We start from the raw sequence: 16,174 nt of genomic DNA on the forward strand, positions 1-16,174 counted from the left end.
TTCTGTTTTTGCTTCAAATTTCGAAATGATATAATGTAATTTAGATCAAAAACTGCTCATGCTGCATGTATGCAGCATCTTTGTTTGGATTGTGATTAAAATGCAGTGGTTGCCTCTACTTTTAAATGGAAAGAGCACAGACAAATCCTTAGTTTGTTTATATGAAGATATTTATTTTATTTGTAATATTTATTTATTTGATTTGGGGTTTGATTTTGGGGTTTTACATTTTAAATTTAGCTTTGTTAATTGACATATTTCAAATTCACAAAGAAATGTGCAGCATTTTGTCCAAGCAATAATAAAAGGACACCTTTTAATTTATAATTTGTCTTAAATCTCATTTTGTTAAAAAAAAAAAAATCATGAGAAAATTGTATCGTGAAATCAGCATCGTGAATCATATTGCATCGTGAGTTGAGTGAATCGTTGCATCCCTACATGTTTCTGATTTAATACATTTTTTCTTAGTTAAAAATGAAAAACATTTCAATTTGAATGAAATTTTGAATTGAAAACATTTAATTGTCAAGACCTAGAAATAGTGTCTAAAAATAGTGCAGAATATTAAATACTTCTTCATTTCACATTAGGGGAGTAACAATTCACTTATGATACTCAATACTGATCTCTCCATACGATACTCTCACAATACTTTAAACAAAGCCAAAATGAGTTTTTTTTTTTTTCTAATACTTCTAAGGCATATGATGAACAGTTAGCAAAAAGAACTGTTCATTAACCAGAATGTAAATATGCATTATTCTACATTAGACACTTATGCTTGCAATACATTATTAAATAATGTATTTTAATTAATAATTATGAATAAACAAGGTAGCTCAAATGTGTGAGCTTTCTGATTTACCATATTTGATGTGCTCTTTGTATGTTTGTTTTTTATTATATATTATTAAATCTTTCATTTTTGGGTGAACTATACATGATACGTATTGTCGCTATCCACGATACTGTACATATTACATTTTTGTATTGTGATATATTGTGACACAATGTATTGTCATACCCCTATTTCACGTTATACCTTTTCATTTTTTTAGATTTAAGCGCAAAAAAAAATCCTGGATTTTCTGACTGTTCTCAGACTTTTGGACTCCAATGTGTGATTGTGTGGCCTTCTCTCCTGACCTGTACACGTTCCAAGAACTTGTAAACACGGCATTTGTCCTCCAAACGCACTACCACAGCATTGGTTGGCACCACAGCCAGGTGGCAGCTCTCATGTTGGAACAGGTTAGCTTCTCTCCCGTCAGGACACAAGAGCTTCAAGTCTTCCAGCTCCAGGTCCAACGCCCAGGATTCCTGGTTCTTACCTTACATGAATAATAAGCCAGACAAAGATTTCTTACAGACAGCGAGAAGTTCTAAAACAGAAGGCATGATGAAACATTTGTCTGGATGAAACTTTTAAATATAAAATTAAGAAAGCTTGCAAGTCATGCAGGCTTTCATAAAAAATTTTTTAAATATATATATCTCATTAAAAATATATATATATTAAACTAGCATCCATAATCCATGAACTTGGCTAACAGGGTTTGCTGAGACTAAGTAAGGGTTTCACAGATCCCATCAGGCACACAAAGAGATGCATTGTTGTGAAATACTGCCCCCCTGTGTCTGTCAGCCAGTGAAACATGATACAGATCATGAAGTGAAGGCTACAGTTGTCCTCCTTCAGTCCCTTAAAAAATTCCATTTAATAAGAAACCAACTTGATATTCTTAATGCATCTGGGCATTTTTGCCCTCCTGTTTAACTAGCTCTTCTTACACCCTGCATTACTTACCCTGCATGTTGTCGAAGACTGTAGTGTGCTTAACAAAAGCAACATCCCCGAGATTCTCGGCCACACACCTGCATGTTTTAAATAATAATATATTATAATAGATATAAAATATATACACTACCATTTAAAAGTTTGGAATTAGTAGCTTTTTAAAGAAATGTATACTTTTATTGCACAAGGACGCATTAAATGAATCAAAAGTGACAGTAAAAAAATTTATAATGTTACCAAAGATTTTTTTTTCAAACAAATGCTGTTCTTCAAACTTTCTGTTCATAAATTATACTGGAAAAACAACAATTCCAAATACACTTTCCATTCCTAATTAACCATTTTCAACTAATAATAATAAGACAAAAAGTTTGTTAAGCCCTAAATCAGCATATTAGGATGATTTCTTAAGCATCTTGTAACTGGAGTAATGGCTGCTGAAAAATGAGCTTTTCCATTACAGACAAAAAGGGAAAATGTAAAATATATTGAAATAGAAAACAGTTATTTTAAACTGTAATCAAATTTCACAATATTACTGTTTTTGATTAAATTAATGGAGCCTAGGTAAATGTTCTCTCAAAAACTTTTCAATAAATCATACTCACCCAAAACTTTTAAATGGTAATGTAATATTAGACATACAGTATATAGAGAATTGTTTTTTGTCCCAAACCCATTATGCAATCCAATATTCTCGCTACACAAAGCATATTCATATTTTGAATAATGGTTCCACTAGAACATATGCATTCTCTCACATCTCTGATCATACAGCACCTAAGAGCTCCAGCCTCCCCGAAGTGCCGTTCCCGAGGGTTGTTGGCGCAGATGTGGTGGTCGTTCTCGTCCCCAATGCAGGCCTCACACAAGTTCCTTGGGTTATTTCCTTTGGGATCATGTTCTAGGTCCTTCACTCCTGGGACACAGCTCGTTCTCGTCCCCAATGCAGGCCTCACACAGGTTCCTTGGGTTATTTCCTTTGGGATCATGTTCTAGGTCCTTCACTCCTGGGACACAGCTGTACCCAAAGAAATCTCCTACCGCTGGAAACCATAGGGAGACGGATATAGCTTTTTAAATTGCTGCCAATGGGTGCAATTACATCCTCAATTTGCATCTGAACCATTTTTAACCACTTATATAAAAAAAATGAAACCATTATTTTGTATGTATGTCACCGATAATTAAACCAGATGTTAAGAGCTTTGTAATCTATCAAATAATATCAGTAACTATTATACATGCGGTGAAATACAGCATGGCAACATCTCACCATGGGGAAAGTTGCACTGCTCATCCACGCTGATCTGCGATGTGTTGATCAGGAAGCCGATGGGGACGGTCCAGCCCACTGTAGTCCGCATCCCTGGGTGACAGGAGCTGCGTTCGTGCATCTCCAGTAGTGACAGATCACTGGATGATGTCCGTGCCAGTGCAACCACGTAATAATTGATGCCATCTGTGTCAGACACAAAACATCGGTAAAGTCACGTGAACATGCATTGACGTCAAGCTCTTTGACTAAAATATTTTATCAGATCTCTGACTGGTGCTTTAATGCTTTTAATAGTTTAAACATACTCACCCACACCATTATAAGACTCTCCCACAGCCACATCTAAGCCATAGCAAAACCCAGCTGTGTAGATCTCATCAGCATACATAGTAGAGGCATCTGCAGTGCCATTCTGTTTACATCACAGACAAATTATACTAAACCATATACTGAGAAATTTCCATCATTTTTGATATAATGGAAAAGCAAAACATCAAACATTTTGTAAGACTGAATAATCAGTTGAGAAGTTGAAGGAGTGCAAGAAAAGCAAAAAGGAGGAGCAAACCTTTGCACAATTTTAAGGTTCAATCTCAAATATATGAGACTTGTAATATTGCAATCATTTTCAAGCACCATATCTGATTTGATTTGCTTCTTGGGAAGCAAATTCCTACAACCTTAATTTGCTTCATGCAGTCACTGGGACTTTGGCCCCTCACACAAAGGAGTTGTCCGCGGATGTTCCTGGCTGTGGCGTTCCCAGCTAGATCCAAACACTTTTGCTCTTCAGCATCAGACACTGTGCACCACCTGACTGCAAAGCAAATCAACTTTCATTTGATTTTAATTCAAAATGTGTACTTTTTCAAATAGTGACAAACATCAAATATATTTCAGGATAAGTATTTTTTTTTAACTGCACTAGAATGGCAGTCAAAAAAGCTTGCTCTCACCTGATTGTTTTCATTTTAGAATAATAGTAAAGTTAACCAAAAAAGTGTGGGAAAGTGATGACTAAAAATATTTACACAAATCAAACTACTTTATATTTTAGATTCTTCAAAGAAGTCACTTCCAATCAACTTATTGAGGCAATTGCAATGCAACCAGTACTGAATGAGTTCCCAATATATGCTGGATCTTCAAATCAAATCAAATCAAATCAAATTAAATTAAATTAAATTGTGAATATAATATACTTACTAATGTTGTTTTCGGTGGACAAAGAAACCAGAACAAGTAGGAACAGAACCACAGCAAGGTGTCCTCCTGGATGATCCATGCTGACTTTAAACGGTATCCTTCCAAATGGGCTCAGACTCACAGAGGTGGTATGGGAAGTAAAGTAAAAAAGAAAAAAGTAAAAAAAACAGAAAAAAAGGCTTGGGGCTCATATTGCTACCTTTTTAGGGTACCCAGAAGTCTCAGAAACCAAGAGGGGAGGGAAAAACTTTCCATTAGGTCTTTACCGAAGTTTCTCTGCCTTTTTTTTTTTTCTCAGATCTAACATTGTTAGGTTATTTTCCACTTATCCGATCACGATGGGCATCTAGTGTTTCTTTTCCTTATCCAATGGGACCTCATGGCATGCAAGCTTTTGCACACTTCACTGCACCTGGCACCGGACAGGTCAGATCATTTCTGAGGTTATAATTAAGTAAGATACAATAGCTTTTTGTGGACAGCTTCAAAAGCCCCTCAAGATTAAACCAAAGGTCCAAAACAAGCCAAGTTTGATTGGAGATATGGATGGAGGGGCAACAGGGGATTCTTTTGTGCCACTATGCAATTAAGGAAGCATATAGGCAACTTGATACCTACTCTGCATCCTAATTCTCATGTCACCTTCCCCATAATCAATGCTTTATTAAAGGAGACACGAGTCATCTATGAGATAGAGGACAGAATTTCAGAGCCAAAAACAAACCTATAAAGGTACACATACTTTGATGTACACATGTAGCCAAAACAATACAAAATCCTTGTTAATAAATGTAAGAAAAAATATTGATTAATAAAACAAAAAAAATAAATACAAAGAAAACTTTTTGCAAATTCTTAGACAAATTGTTCTATTTTCAACACAGTAAAAAGACTGATGTCAGTGGCTTAAAAAATGGCAACTGGTTCGATATTTTATCAGTAAATCAGACTCTTTGCTGAGTAACATGTTTTTCATGTTGTTGCTAGCAACGGAAAAAAGCAAGAGTGCATTTCCCCCAGAGGTGCAATTGTGTTCCACACAACATTGACCTCAGTGCCATAAATGCCCCAAAAATTGCAATGCTTTGATTATACATGAAAAATCTATGATATTGAGTGGAAAGGAATTGCGGCTAGTCACTTGAGGGACGTCAGACGCCTTATCTCCCCGCCCTTCAGTGCCCCTGACTCCCTATCCTTTTTTCCCCATATAGAAAATGACATGTCCATTAATCAACAAGCTATTTTAGAACAAAAAAACTGTCAGGCCACTGGCTCCTTGACTCCTATCATGGCAAGGACATTTTGCTTTCTTTAAGCAGCTATGTGTGTGTCTCTCTAACAGTTTGTAAATAGTAATATAAATGATCAAACACTTTCAGGTAAATTGATACAGTTCATTGAACTGATGAACATTACATACAATTGTAAATTTGGAGGTGTTGTAAGACCAGGTTTTATATAATTTTCTCAAGGTTGATGCAGTCAGTTGTGTGTAGCAGATTTGTACTGATCAGCATCTGTATTTTGCTATAATATGGATCTCTGAGATTTGCCTTAAAGGAATAGTTCACCAGAAAATTAAAATTCGCTTTTTTATTCATACACCCTCAGGCCATCCAAGATGTAAATGCATTTCCTCATCGGAACAGATTTGGAGAAATTTAGTATCACATCATTTGCTCACCAATGGATCCTCTGCAGTAAATGGGTGCCGTCAGAATGAGAGTCCATGCAGCAGATACAAACATCACAATAATCCACAAGTAATCCACAAATTTCCAGTCCATCAATTAACGTCTTGTCAAGTAAAAGCTGTGTGTTTGTAAAAAAAACAAATCCATCATTAAGGTGTTTAAACTTTAAACCGTTCCTTCTGGTCAAAATAAAGTCCATAATATGTAATAACGCTGTTCCGATTAAGAAACAAATTCATCTACATCTTGGAATCCTGGGGGCTAGTAAATTTTCTGCAAATTTTCATTTTGGGGTGAACTTTTCCTTTAATACCATCTCCTGTTTTTATCACTTAAAAATTATTAATATTAATTCCTTAATATTTTAATATAATAGATTGCATTCACCACTATAGCTCACAGTAAATTCGACCATTTTTTTCTTATTTATTAACGAGGAAATGAAGCACTCCATCAGTGATCACTAAACTCTGTACAATTGTTTGTAGACAAACAAAATCCCTTGCTTCATGAGGTTGAGCCAAATGTTTTGTTTAAACGTTGTCTGAGACAGAAATGTGTCGTTACAAAATAATCAAAGTTATTTTATGGATTCAGGCGCTCACATTCGGCGGACTGCGGTATCCCACAATGCTCTCGCGCGTAACTTGTTTATGGTGACGTCACGGCGCAGTCTTTTCAGTCTCTCTGGGTGGCGGCAGACAGTCTGTCAGCGTCTCAAACACGACTTCGAATAAAACAGTGAAAACACGGAACATTAACACAAACATGAATCTACATCGCAGCTAAAGGTAAAAGCGATATTTAATGGCACTTTGATTTGTTGGAAATAAATGCGGCGAGTAAATAATGGTCGTTGTTAGCACAGTTAGCACAGCTGCTGCAAACAGGCCGATTATTAGACAAAGTTATAATGCAGACATTATTATGATATGTCGACAGCTTAGATTTTTGCGTGTTATTTTATATTTTTGTGTTGCCTGTGCTTGGATCGTTGCTGTATGCCATCTGATTATATTGTAGGCACTTGTATCTGTTAAAGCAGATCCTCTGTAGTATTTTAAAACAAGTTTCTATTAACAGCTCTGTGTGTAACTCATTGCACGTCAGTCATTTTGATTGTTTTGTTGCTTGTAAGACTCTTAGATCATAACAATATAGACTCTCTGATCTTCACTGAAAGGTTCCCATGGTCACTAAAAAGCTGGAAATATCAGTCAGTGCTAAAACTGACTTCCAGGTCTGAAAAAAAATCATGGAATAATATATATATACATTTTTATTTATTTATTTTTGCAATTATGCAATTCTAGACTATTTTGCTCGCTAGAAAATTGTAACTTGTGTGTAAAAAATATATGAACACTATATGTAATAAGATCCAGATTGCAAAATATGAGAATCCAATTGAGACAATGTAAACACTTTTGGAAGTGTTACTAAGTGGATATTTCAGAATCATTTAAAGTTCTCTCATAACCATCGAAGCACAATTTGCTGCTGTCTGTAAAGCAAAATAAGTTCTGAAATTCATATTCATTATTTGTATAATAATAAAATAACTTTTCTGAATTTTCACTCAAATTGAAATACTAATGATACAATTTTGAATGAAAATAAAATAATAATTCACAAAAATGCAAAATAGTAGTATTTTTAGGATCCTTTGCATTTCGAAAAAAACTTTCGTTAATATGGTTAATGTTAATATGGTGAGCAGCCAAAGGGAATCAAGCCATAAGTCAGTTCCAGCTCTCTGACTATCAGTGTGCAGAGACTTCCAGGCACCCCTCTTATCCTGTCACTCACTCCTTCCTGAAGAAATGACCATGAGAAAGGCACTGCTGTGGAAAAAGTTTAACATGCTGCTTTGGTTTCCATCTTCTTTTTTAGGATCCAATGGGAAGACAGAGTCTGGCTGTGCGCATACTGAAAGGGAGTGCTGAGAGTCACCTGAGAAGTTGTACAAGTAAAAGACTGTCCTTGTCGCTCTTGTGTAAAATTACATTTTGGTCATTTTGAAATTGAATTTTTTTTAGTTGTCAGGATTTAAGAGGCATTGAATAAAATGACCCTACACCATTTAAAAGTCAGTTTTCGAGGACTCATGGTCTATAATTAGTCATGATGTCCTTGTGAACTGTGTCCTTGAATATTACAACGTAATGGTGAGTCCTGCACACCCAAAATGCTTGTTCCTTTCTGTCTCTCCTAAAGTGCTCCTTCACTGTCTTTGATGTCGCTCCATAATGGGCATCTCTCTCTCCTTGGTTGCCATGGAGACGGCCCCTTGTCTGACTATTTGTGGCGCGAGAGAGGCAGAGCACAGCTGCATTCTCAAAAAAAATTTAATTCGTCATCTTTGCGGTTCTGTTCTCTTATTGGCAATTGATTCTGGCCCACTGTTCTGTAGAACTTTTAAACTAAGCAGGTGATTTGTTGTGTTTCTTGGTTTAAATGTGCATTTGTAACACCTCGTTTTCCTTTCAGTGCAGTGAACCAAATGGGGCATTGCAGTACCCGAATCATCGTCCTATTCCTGCTTCAATTCTTATGGACATCAGCTAAAGGTAAAGAGCTGGCAAACATAAATCCTTATTCTGATATTTTTTTTCCCTTAATTTTTTCTTAATACGTTGTTGTATAGTTTTATTATTATTATTATCATCATGAATAATAATAATTATTATTTATTTTTATTAATTTATTTTATATGTGATGTGGGTAATCCTTAAGGGATCATTTCTTTTTAAAGAAATTAATACCTCCGCATAAATTAAATTGATTACAAGTAACAGTAAACAATCTTTTGAACTTTCCATTAATTAAAGAGCCTTTTTTTCAATTGTAATAATATTAAATATTTCTTGAGAATCAAATCAGTAATGACTACTGAACATTCAGCTTTGCCATCACAAGAATAAATTACATTTTAAAATATATTAAAATAAATTCTACAATTGCTAAATTTTAAGAATATTTCAAATATTACTGGTTTTACTGTATATTTTATCAAATAAATGCAGCCTTGATGAGCATAAGACACATTTTTGGATGTACTATCCCTTTAAGGGTGAACTGATAATATATGTTTGACTTTGGCATCTGGAAATAGCATGCCTGAGACTATAGTGGCATTAACCAATAAGTCATAGTTTAAACATCTAGCCACAACGCAGTAGGATTGGTGTACCTAATCGTAGTTGTACTTTCATTAGGTGTCCGTGTCCTCTCTCCTCAGGCTCTGTTAGTGTGTCTCACGGAGGGCATAAAACATGAATGCTGGGTTAATTGATCTGTGTCATTGATGCTCTCTGGCCTTTATTCTCTGAAGTCAATTTGTAAAGTTGACATAGTTCAGTGTCACAGGAAATGAAGGCAGGGAGAAGGGAAGAAAACAGTCTCAGTTATCAGGCGGAGAGAGTCTCGTCTGTGAGGTCTGGCGTCATGCTGCTCTTCCTTAATTAATTTCATTGTTCCCAGAGTTTTTGCAGCTGGTGACAACTGACAAATGGATACAGACTGGGTCCCCTTTTCCTTAATTTATGATTTAACTCCCTGACTTTCTGTTTTCTGTCTCTCTCCAGATGTCTCCATTGACTGCATGTGTGTCGGCAGTGACTGTAATGAGCAGCAGTGCACTGGAGACCAGTGTTACACCTCTGTTATCATTAGCAACGATGTGACAACGTTCAAACGTGGCTGTCTTGTCGGGTCGGAGAGCAAGCGCATGACCTGCTCCGCAACACCCTCTGCTAGTCATGTCGTAGAATGCTGCTCCCAACACATGTGCAACGCCAACGTCTCGAAAGAGACCCTTCTTCGACTACTGCTGACAGGTAAGTCAATAAATTCTTTAAAAATTCAAGTTGTTAAAGGTGTTGTTTTATAATTTAAGACATTTTAGCAACATTTTTTAAATGTATATAGTTTCATTAATTTAAAAAAAAAAAAAATTTTTTTTTTTCATTAAACAGTTTTGTATTCCAAAAATTGTCATCCAAAATCATTGGGCCATCTCAGAGCCCAATTATTATTTTGTTCTATTATTTATTTATACTTTTATTATTTAATAGTTGAATACATTCTAGCAAAACCAATTAAAACATTTTTTATAAAATATATTTTTTGCAATAAATAGTTTTGCTTTCCCAAAAAAAAAAAAAAAAGTGAATATATTTGACGGTATTTGTGTCTCTGAAATGGTCCAGAAGGAGAGGCAGCTGTGCATTACCGTGTGGAGATGCTGGTTCTCTTTGTGTTGGGGCCGTTTGTGGTTCTGGGATTGCTATCTGTGCTGGCTTTGCTGGTGTGCCGTAGACTCCATCATGGGCGTCTGGAAAGACTGCATGAGTTTGACACTGAGCAGGGGGCCATTGACGGGCTCATTGCATCTAATGTCGGAGACAGCACACTTGCGGTATTTCATTTCTATAGTTTACTAAAACTTTCTTAATATTTTGCAAATATCAGGTGATTTTGTAATTTTTTTTTCAGAAGAATTCTCATAAGTAGTGGTCGACCGATATTGGTTTTTTGACTGTCGATGCCGATATCTTGGAAAGCAGGGTGGTCGATATAAAGCCGATATAATTTTTTTTATTTTAATTTAATTTAAGAAATTTGAAATCATTTGAAAATGGATTTTAAATAATTGTGTAAAATAAACATACTTATACTTTAGAAGACAAAGCATTTTTCACAAATAAATAAATATTTAATAAAAATCTAATTAAAAAGGAAGTAAACACTGTAACCAACAGGGCACTCAGTATTCTGGGAAGTTTGTGTGCATTGGGAATCATATTCTGATTATTAGATAGACTTCTATCCGTATTTAGACAGAACTGTAACGATGACAGCGAACAAGAGGGAAAATGTGAGCGGTGTGTGCTCAGGTGCTGCCGTTCTCAGCGCCGTCAAAATAAAAGTCCCGCCTCGAACGATACCGATATTTGAAAAATGCCAAATATCGACCACTACTCATAAGTGCTCACCAAGCCTGCTACTTTAAAAATAGTAATATTATGAAATACTATTACAATTACAAAAAGTCTATTTGAATATGTTTTAAAAAGTGACGGCAAAGCTGAATTTCCAGCATCACTACTCCAGTCTTCAGTGTCACATGATCTTTCAGAAATCATTCTAAAATGCTGATTTGGTGCTCGAGAAACATTTCTTATTATCAATGTTAAAACAGCTGTGCTACGTAGTATCACTGTTTCCATAATCATTTTTTTTCATGATTCTTTGAATAGAACATTAAAAACAGCTTTTATTAGATTTTTAACAGTGTAAACTTATTTACTGTCACTTTTTAACAATTGAATGCTTCATTGCTGAATAAAAGTATTATTTCTTTAAAAAAACAAAAAATCTTACTCGCCCCACACTTTTGAATGTTGCAGTAGCTTAGCTGAAGTTATTCTGTTTTCAGTCTTTAAACGTTAGATAATGCCTCATCAGTCTTGTGTTGTTTTCTAGGATCTGATGGATCACTCCTGCACATCAGGCAGTGGTTCAGGACTGCCATTCCTGGTGCAGAGGACGGTTGCACGGCAGATCAGCCTGGTAGAGTGTGTTGGTAAGACAAATCGTAGAATAACCTTAGTACATATAAGACTACAAAATCTGTGACTGTGTTTTGCAGCTTTTACAACACATTACACAATTAATTAATCTCTGTCTAGTAACGTGCAATAAATTACAAACAGTGATGTATGTGATATAATTTCTCTGTGTCCTGTGTTCTCAGGTAAGGGACGGTATGGGGAAGTGTGGAGAGGTCAGTGGCAAGGAGAGAATGTAGCCGTGAAGATCTTCTCCTCCAGAGATGAGAAGTCATGGTTTAGAGAGACAGAAATATACAACACTGTTCTACTACGACATGAAAATATATTAGGTGAGTCGGATATCTTTGTTATCTCAGATAATAGCATCTTTTCTTTAAATAAAATAAATGCTAGAACAAAAAAATAGCTCAATACAATGTGGGTGATGTTATTTTAAACTCTTTTCTTTGCAGGATTCATGGCTTCTGATATGACCTCCCGAAACTCTAGCACTCAGCTGTGGCTCATCACACACTACCACGAAAACGGCTCTCTCTACGACTACCTGCAGCGTGTTGCCGTGGATATGGCAGATGGACTGCACATGGCGGCGTCAGTAGCCAGCGGACTGGTGCACCTGCACACGGAGATCTTTGGCACTGAGGGCAAACCGGCCATCGCTCACAGAGACCTGAAGAGCAAGAACATCCTGGTGAAGAAAGATCTGCAGTGCTGCATCGCTGACCTGGGTAATTTCTTGCATGCCCATTTTTTTTTTTTTTAATCATAAGTGACCCTGTGCACATAATGAATATTGAATAAATATATAAATTTCTTTAAAAAATTTTTTTTTACTGACCCCAAATTTTTGTAGTGTCTAATGAAAAATAGTTTTACATATAGACAGTCTGGTGATTTTCCACTTCTACTCTTCATCTGCTTGTGTCTCTTTGTAGGTCTGGCAGTAACACACACGCAGTCTGACAATCAGCTGGATGTGGGAAATAATCCTAAAGTGGGAACTAAGCGCTACATGGCACCGGAGGTTCTGGATGAGACCATTCAGACAGACTGTTTCGATGCCTATAAGAGGGTGGACATCTGGGCCTTTGGGTTGGTGCTGTGGGAGATCGCTCGCAGGACCATCAGTAACGGTCAGCTACCTGGAATCTATTCAGAAATCTTTAATTATGTTTGCACAGAATTTTATTTATTTTGTCAGCATTTTAAGGACAATAGAGATCAGAATGTTCTCCAATTAAATGTTTAATGACTCTTAATTTTTTTTTAAACACTGTGATCCTGTAGGAATTGTAGAGGAATACAAGCCGCCTTTCTACGACCTGGTGCCTAATGACCCCAGCTTTGACGACATGAGGAAAGTGGTTTGTGTGGAGCAACAAAGGCCATTCATTCCCAACCGCTGGTTTTCAGATCCTGTAAGTAATGATGAGACACTCTCTGTATCCCTGTAAACATATTTACCTTGCAGTGGACATGTTAATAGTCTACACATATACAGTACTGCAGGAACGAGTCCTAAAACCCAGAAATGAGTTCGCATTTTTACAATTCCACTTCTGTTGTCCCAAAATCAATGCGTGTAAATGCCTGAAATTAGGTTTTATGATGAACACAAGTTCAAGATATTTTCATGTTTTGTTCTTACGACATAAAGTACATCAGTATTGCCCACCCCATTTGCTAAGCTTTTACACAATCTTGGTTTGAAAAAAAAAAAAAAAATTTGCTAATAAGTGGCTAAATGAGACTACAGAGGTCATCAGGAACATTAAATGTTATCACACCAAATAGGAAAACTAATTTACTCACTAGTCAGCTTTCAGAGCCTCATTGGGTTTATAATCGCAATCTTGCAAACCATGCTAAATAAAACGTTAACTGTTAGAATTTAAGTAAATACTGAAAGAGTTATCGAAGGCTGGTGGTGATGTTGAAGTCATCTAATTTTAGCTTTTTACTTCTGGTGATTGTATTTAGGCTTCAAAACGTGTCAAAATAATACACTTTTGTTGGTCACAGAGTTTATTCTCTGCAGTAATACAAAAACCAGTGGAAAAATCCTTAAAAAAAAAATTTTGTTGAGGGAACCAGGGTGATGCTAATTTCCAGATTGGCTTGTGAAAATACATCATCCCTGCAGCACTCTATAGCAGACTGTCTTTATGCTAAAAAAAAGGAATTAAATGTCTTATTTTCCATATATAAATGTTAACGTTTGTAGTCGACAGGAGATCCTCACTATGATCTGAAAACAAACGTCTGTGTGTTTTTGTGTGGTCACAGACCCTGTCTGCTCTGGTGAAGCTGATGAAAGAGTGCTGGTACCAGAACCCCTCGGCTCGACTCACTGCCCTGCGCATCAAAAAGACTCTGGATAAGATCCACAGCTCACTGGAGAAGGGCAAAACCGATTGCTGAGGAGAGAGGGCCGCAGAACTACTGACCGCTCGCCCGCTCATTATACAGACACTGTGTGCAACCAGAACGTTGGATTTGAGCACTGGCATCTGTCCCAACTCTAACATGCTGTTTATTTGCTTTGTTCTTCCTGTCCATTGGCCTAAAAACTTTTTATAGAGAATTACGCTCTCTTTTATGGATCATTTTTCCCACTGAACCCGGTGGGACTCCCATTTCCCCTCCAGAAACAGCATAAAGGAGAAAAATGTGGACACGGTCTGACAGGCCTTGAATTGAACCTTCCATCATGGAATTTTTTTTTTTGCACCATCACATTGTCTATTTAACCACTGGCAAACTTTTAAGATTTCTACTTTTCGGGAAAACGAAGAGGACAGAAACACACGCTGAAATGCAATCAGTACCCATAGTGTGTGTGTATGTGTGCGCATGACAACCAGAAGAACTTTATAGCTGTAATGTCACTTGCTTTTAGAAATCAGATGTTTTTGAGCTTTTCAAAGGTTCTTGTAGAAAAATAGGCAAAAGTCAGTCACAGTTTCTGAATTTGCTATAGTGGACTTGTGTTATAAAGCTCTTTGGTTACAAAATGCCACGATGTACAGTAGAAATTAGGCCTGTTTAGTGATCAGAATGGAGTGGTTAGAGATAGTTCACCCAAAATTGAAAAATGTGTGATCAGCGTGAACATTTAAAGAATGTTCACGCTGCTCTTTTTCCATGCAGCGTGTGCATTTAGTGACCAGGGACTGTCAAGCTCCCTGAAAGTGAAAGAAACATAGGAAAAATGGTCATATGGTTTATGGAACAACATGAGGATGAGTAAATGGGGACAGAATTTGAATATATTTTTTGGGTGAACTATCCCTTTATCCCTTTACTCTGGTCATGCTCAGAGCACCCCATGAGGGCTTCCTTTGACATAAGGCCTTTCTGACCTGTTGCCTCTACGCCTGCCTGACAAAAGCCATTGTAGCACATCGTAGTGCTTTTTTGTAGCAGTTTGTCTTTCTCTTTGCCCTCACCGGCATGTGTACTTGACGTTTCTTCACTGACAATCAGCCGCTGTCCATTAGGGCCTGAATTATTTGCTAATGTTATGTACAAAACCCTACTTATTATGAGTGTTCAAGGTGATTTGTCAACACGCTAACAGAGCTAGTCATAGTCATAAACAGTCTCTGGTTTTGTGAATTTGCATATTTGTTTACCCTCACGCTTTTTGACACTTTTGTATTACAGTTTTCAACATACACACCATAAACCGAGAGAATGCTGAAGATTTTAAATGTTTTTGACTATTTAAAAGTGCAACATCACTCTAATATTGGGTTTACAAAGGAAAACACTATCGTTATGTCCCAAGTCGAAATGGTTTGGGTTGAGTTGTGTGACGCTTTATTAAGAATTTGTTAATGCTGTCATGACACTACATGAGACGGCTGCATACCGCTCAACACTGGTCACTTTTGCTCTTCCAAAAACAGACAAACGTTTACATATTTGAGTTCTACAGGGGAACGGTGTTAGGAATTAGACTACAGGAATTGTTGCATTATGAACTGTGAATGTTATAATGAAAGAAACCCTATGTATGATGTTACTGGAATATAAATGCAACACACAATTATGAATTAAAAAAAAAAAATCTGCTCTTTTCATTCGTTGCAACAGTGGAATGGTTTTTCTGTCATGTCCTTGTGCTTAACAAAAGGTTTCCCATGCTGTGATAATGCTTACTTTTTAGCCGTAAATTTCTAGAATCGTGTTGTGGATTATCATGCATCTGTCATGAGTTTTCCTGTACAGGGAGATGAGCTAAATGAAGCCTTAGGAAAGGTTCCCCATTGTCTGAGTCTGCTGGGAAATGACCTTCGTATCTGTGGTGATGTTTACAGGAGGTCTGCAGCCTCTCTCTGATAAACCAGTGCTTTTATAGCTGGTAGTACATCGGCTGAAGCTAATGAGAATGTAAATGCCAACCGACTTGCAGACACAAGATCAGTTGTAGACCGCTTTAGTAACTGTCTTTAAAAATTGGCTCTGAAATAAGCTTAGATGTAGTTCCATTGCATTCTTCCAGATGTAGCTTTCCTGTTAGAAAGGAACAATATTTGTTTTCCATTTAGCATGATGGACAGATCCTTTATGAATTCATTTGTATGTGATGGGGATGGGGGGGGGGGTTAAC

At 36.6% G+C, this 16,174-nt stretch overlaps 2 protein-coding genes across 3 annotated transcripts in view; one reads left to right on the top strand and one right to left on the bottom strand.

Annotated features, from left to right (window-relative positions):
- LOC107721705 (otolith matrix protein 1) overlaps positions 1–4,409 on the bottom strand; it is a 9,257-nt gene extending 4,848 nt beyond the window's left edge. Inside the window, exons 1-8 of the mRNA XM_016529841.1 lie at positions 4,287–4,409; positions 3,761–3,897; positions 3,390–3,492; positions 3,078–3,263; positions 2,756–2,847; positions 2,582–2,664; positions 1,811–1,878; positions 1,150–1,334 (exon numbers count right to left, since the gene is read on the bottom strand). Coding sequence (XP_016385327.1) covers positions 1,150–1,334; positions 1,811–1,878; positions 2,582–2,664; positions 2,756–2,847; positions 3,078–3,263; positions 3,390–3,492; positions 3,761–3,897; positions 4,287–4,365 — 933 coding nt within the window. The 5' untranslated portion in view covers positions 4,366–4,409. The remainder of the gene's footprint in view (positions 1–1,149; positions 1,335–1,810; positions 1,879–2,581; positions 2,665–2,755; positions 2,848–3,077; positions 3,264–3,389; positions 3,493–3,760; positions 3,898–4,286) is intronic.
- A 2,218-nt stretch (positions 4,410–6,627) lies between these two features.
- LOC107721710 (activin receptor type-1-like) lies at positions 6,628–16,159 on the top strand. 2 transcript variants are annotated; one of them, XM_016529846.1, is made up of 11 exons: positions 6,628–6,774; positions 7,877–7,952; positions 8,474–8,553; positions 9,571–9,822; positions 10,195–10,403; positions 11,471–11,570; positions 11,742–11,888; positions 12,012–12,287; positions 12,495–12,692; positions 12,847–12,977; positions 13,846–16,159. In XM_016529846.1, the coding sequence occupies exons 3-11, from the start codon at positions 8,487–8,489 to the stop codon at positions 13,978–13,980; spliced, it is 1,515 nt and encodes a 504-aa protein (XP_016385332.1). In that variant the 5' UTR covers positions 6,628–6,774; positions 7,877–7,952; positions 8,474–8,486; the 3' UTR covers positions 13,981–16,159. The 2 variants fall into 2 exon arrangements, with proteins under 2 accessions (XP_016385332.1, XP_016385333.1); XM_016529847.1 differs by having other exon boundaries at positions 10,198–10,403.
- Positions 16,160–16,174: the final 15 nt, after the last annotated feature.

The sequence above is a fragment of the Sinocyclocheilus rhinocerous genome, unplaced genomic scaffold, assembly GCF_001515625.1.
Source record: "Sinocyclocheilus rhinocerous isolate Xijiao unplaced genomic scaffold, SAMN03320098_v1.1 scaffold1112, whole genome shotgun sequence".
NCBI classification, from domain to species: domain Eukaryota; kingdom Metazoa; phylum Chordata; class Actinopteri; order Cypriniformes; family Cyprinidae; genus Sinocyclocheilus; species Sinocyclocheilus rhinocerous.

Bases quoted from the DNA above. Each gene is read 5' to 3' on its own strand.
- LOC107721710 (XM_016529846.1), top strand. From the start codon at position 8,487: ATGGGGCATTGCAGTACCCGAATCATCGTCCTATTCCTGCTTCAATTC. The intron at 8,554-9,570 runs GTAAAGAGCTGG...GTCTCTCTCCAG, and splicing joins CTTATGGACATCAGCTAAAG to ATGTCTCCATTGACTGCATG. The intron at 9,823-10,194 runs GTAAGTCAATAA...GAAATGGTCCAG, and splicing joins TCTTCGACTACTGCTGACAG to AAGGAGAGGCAGCTGTGCAT.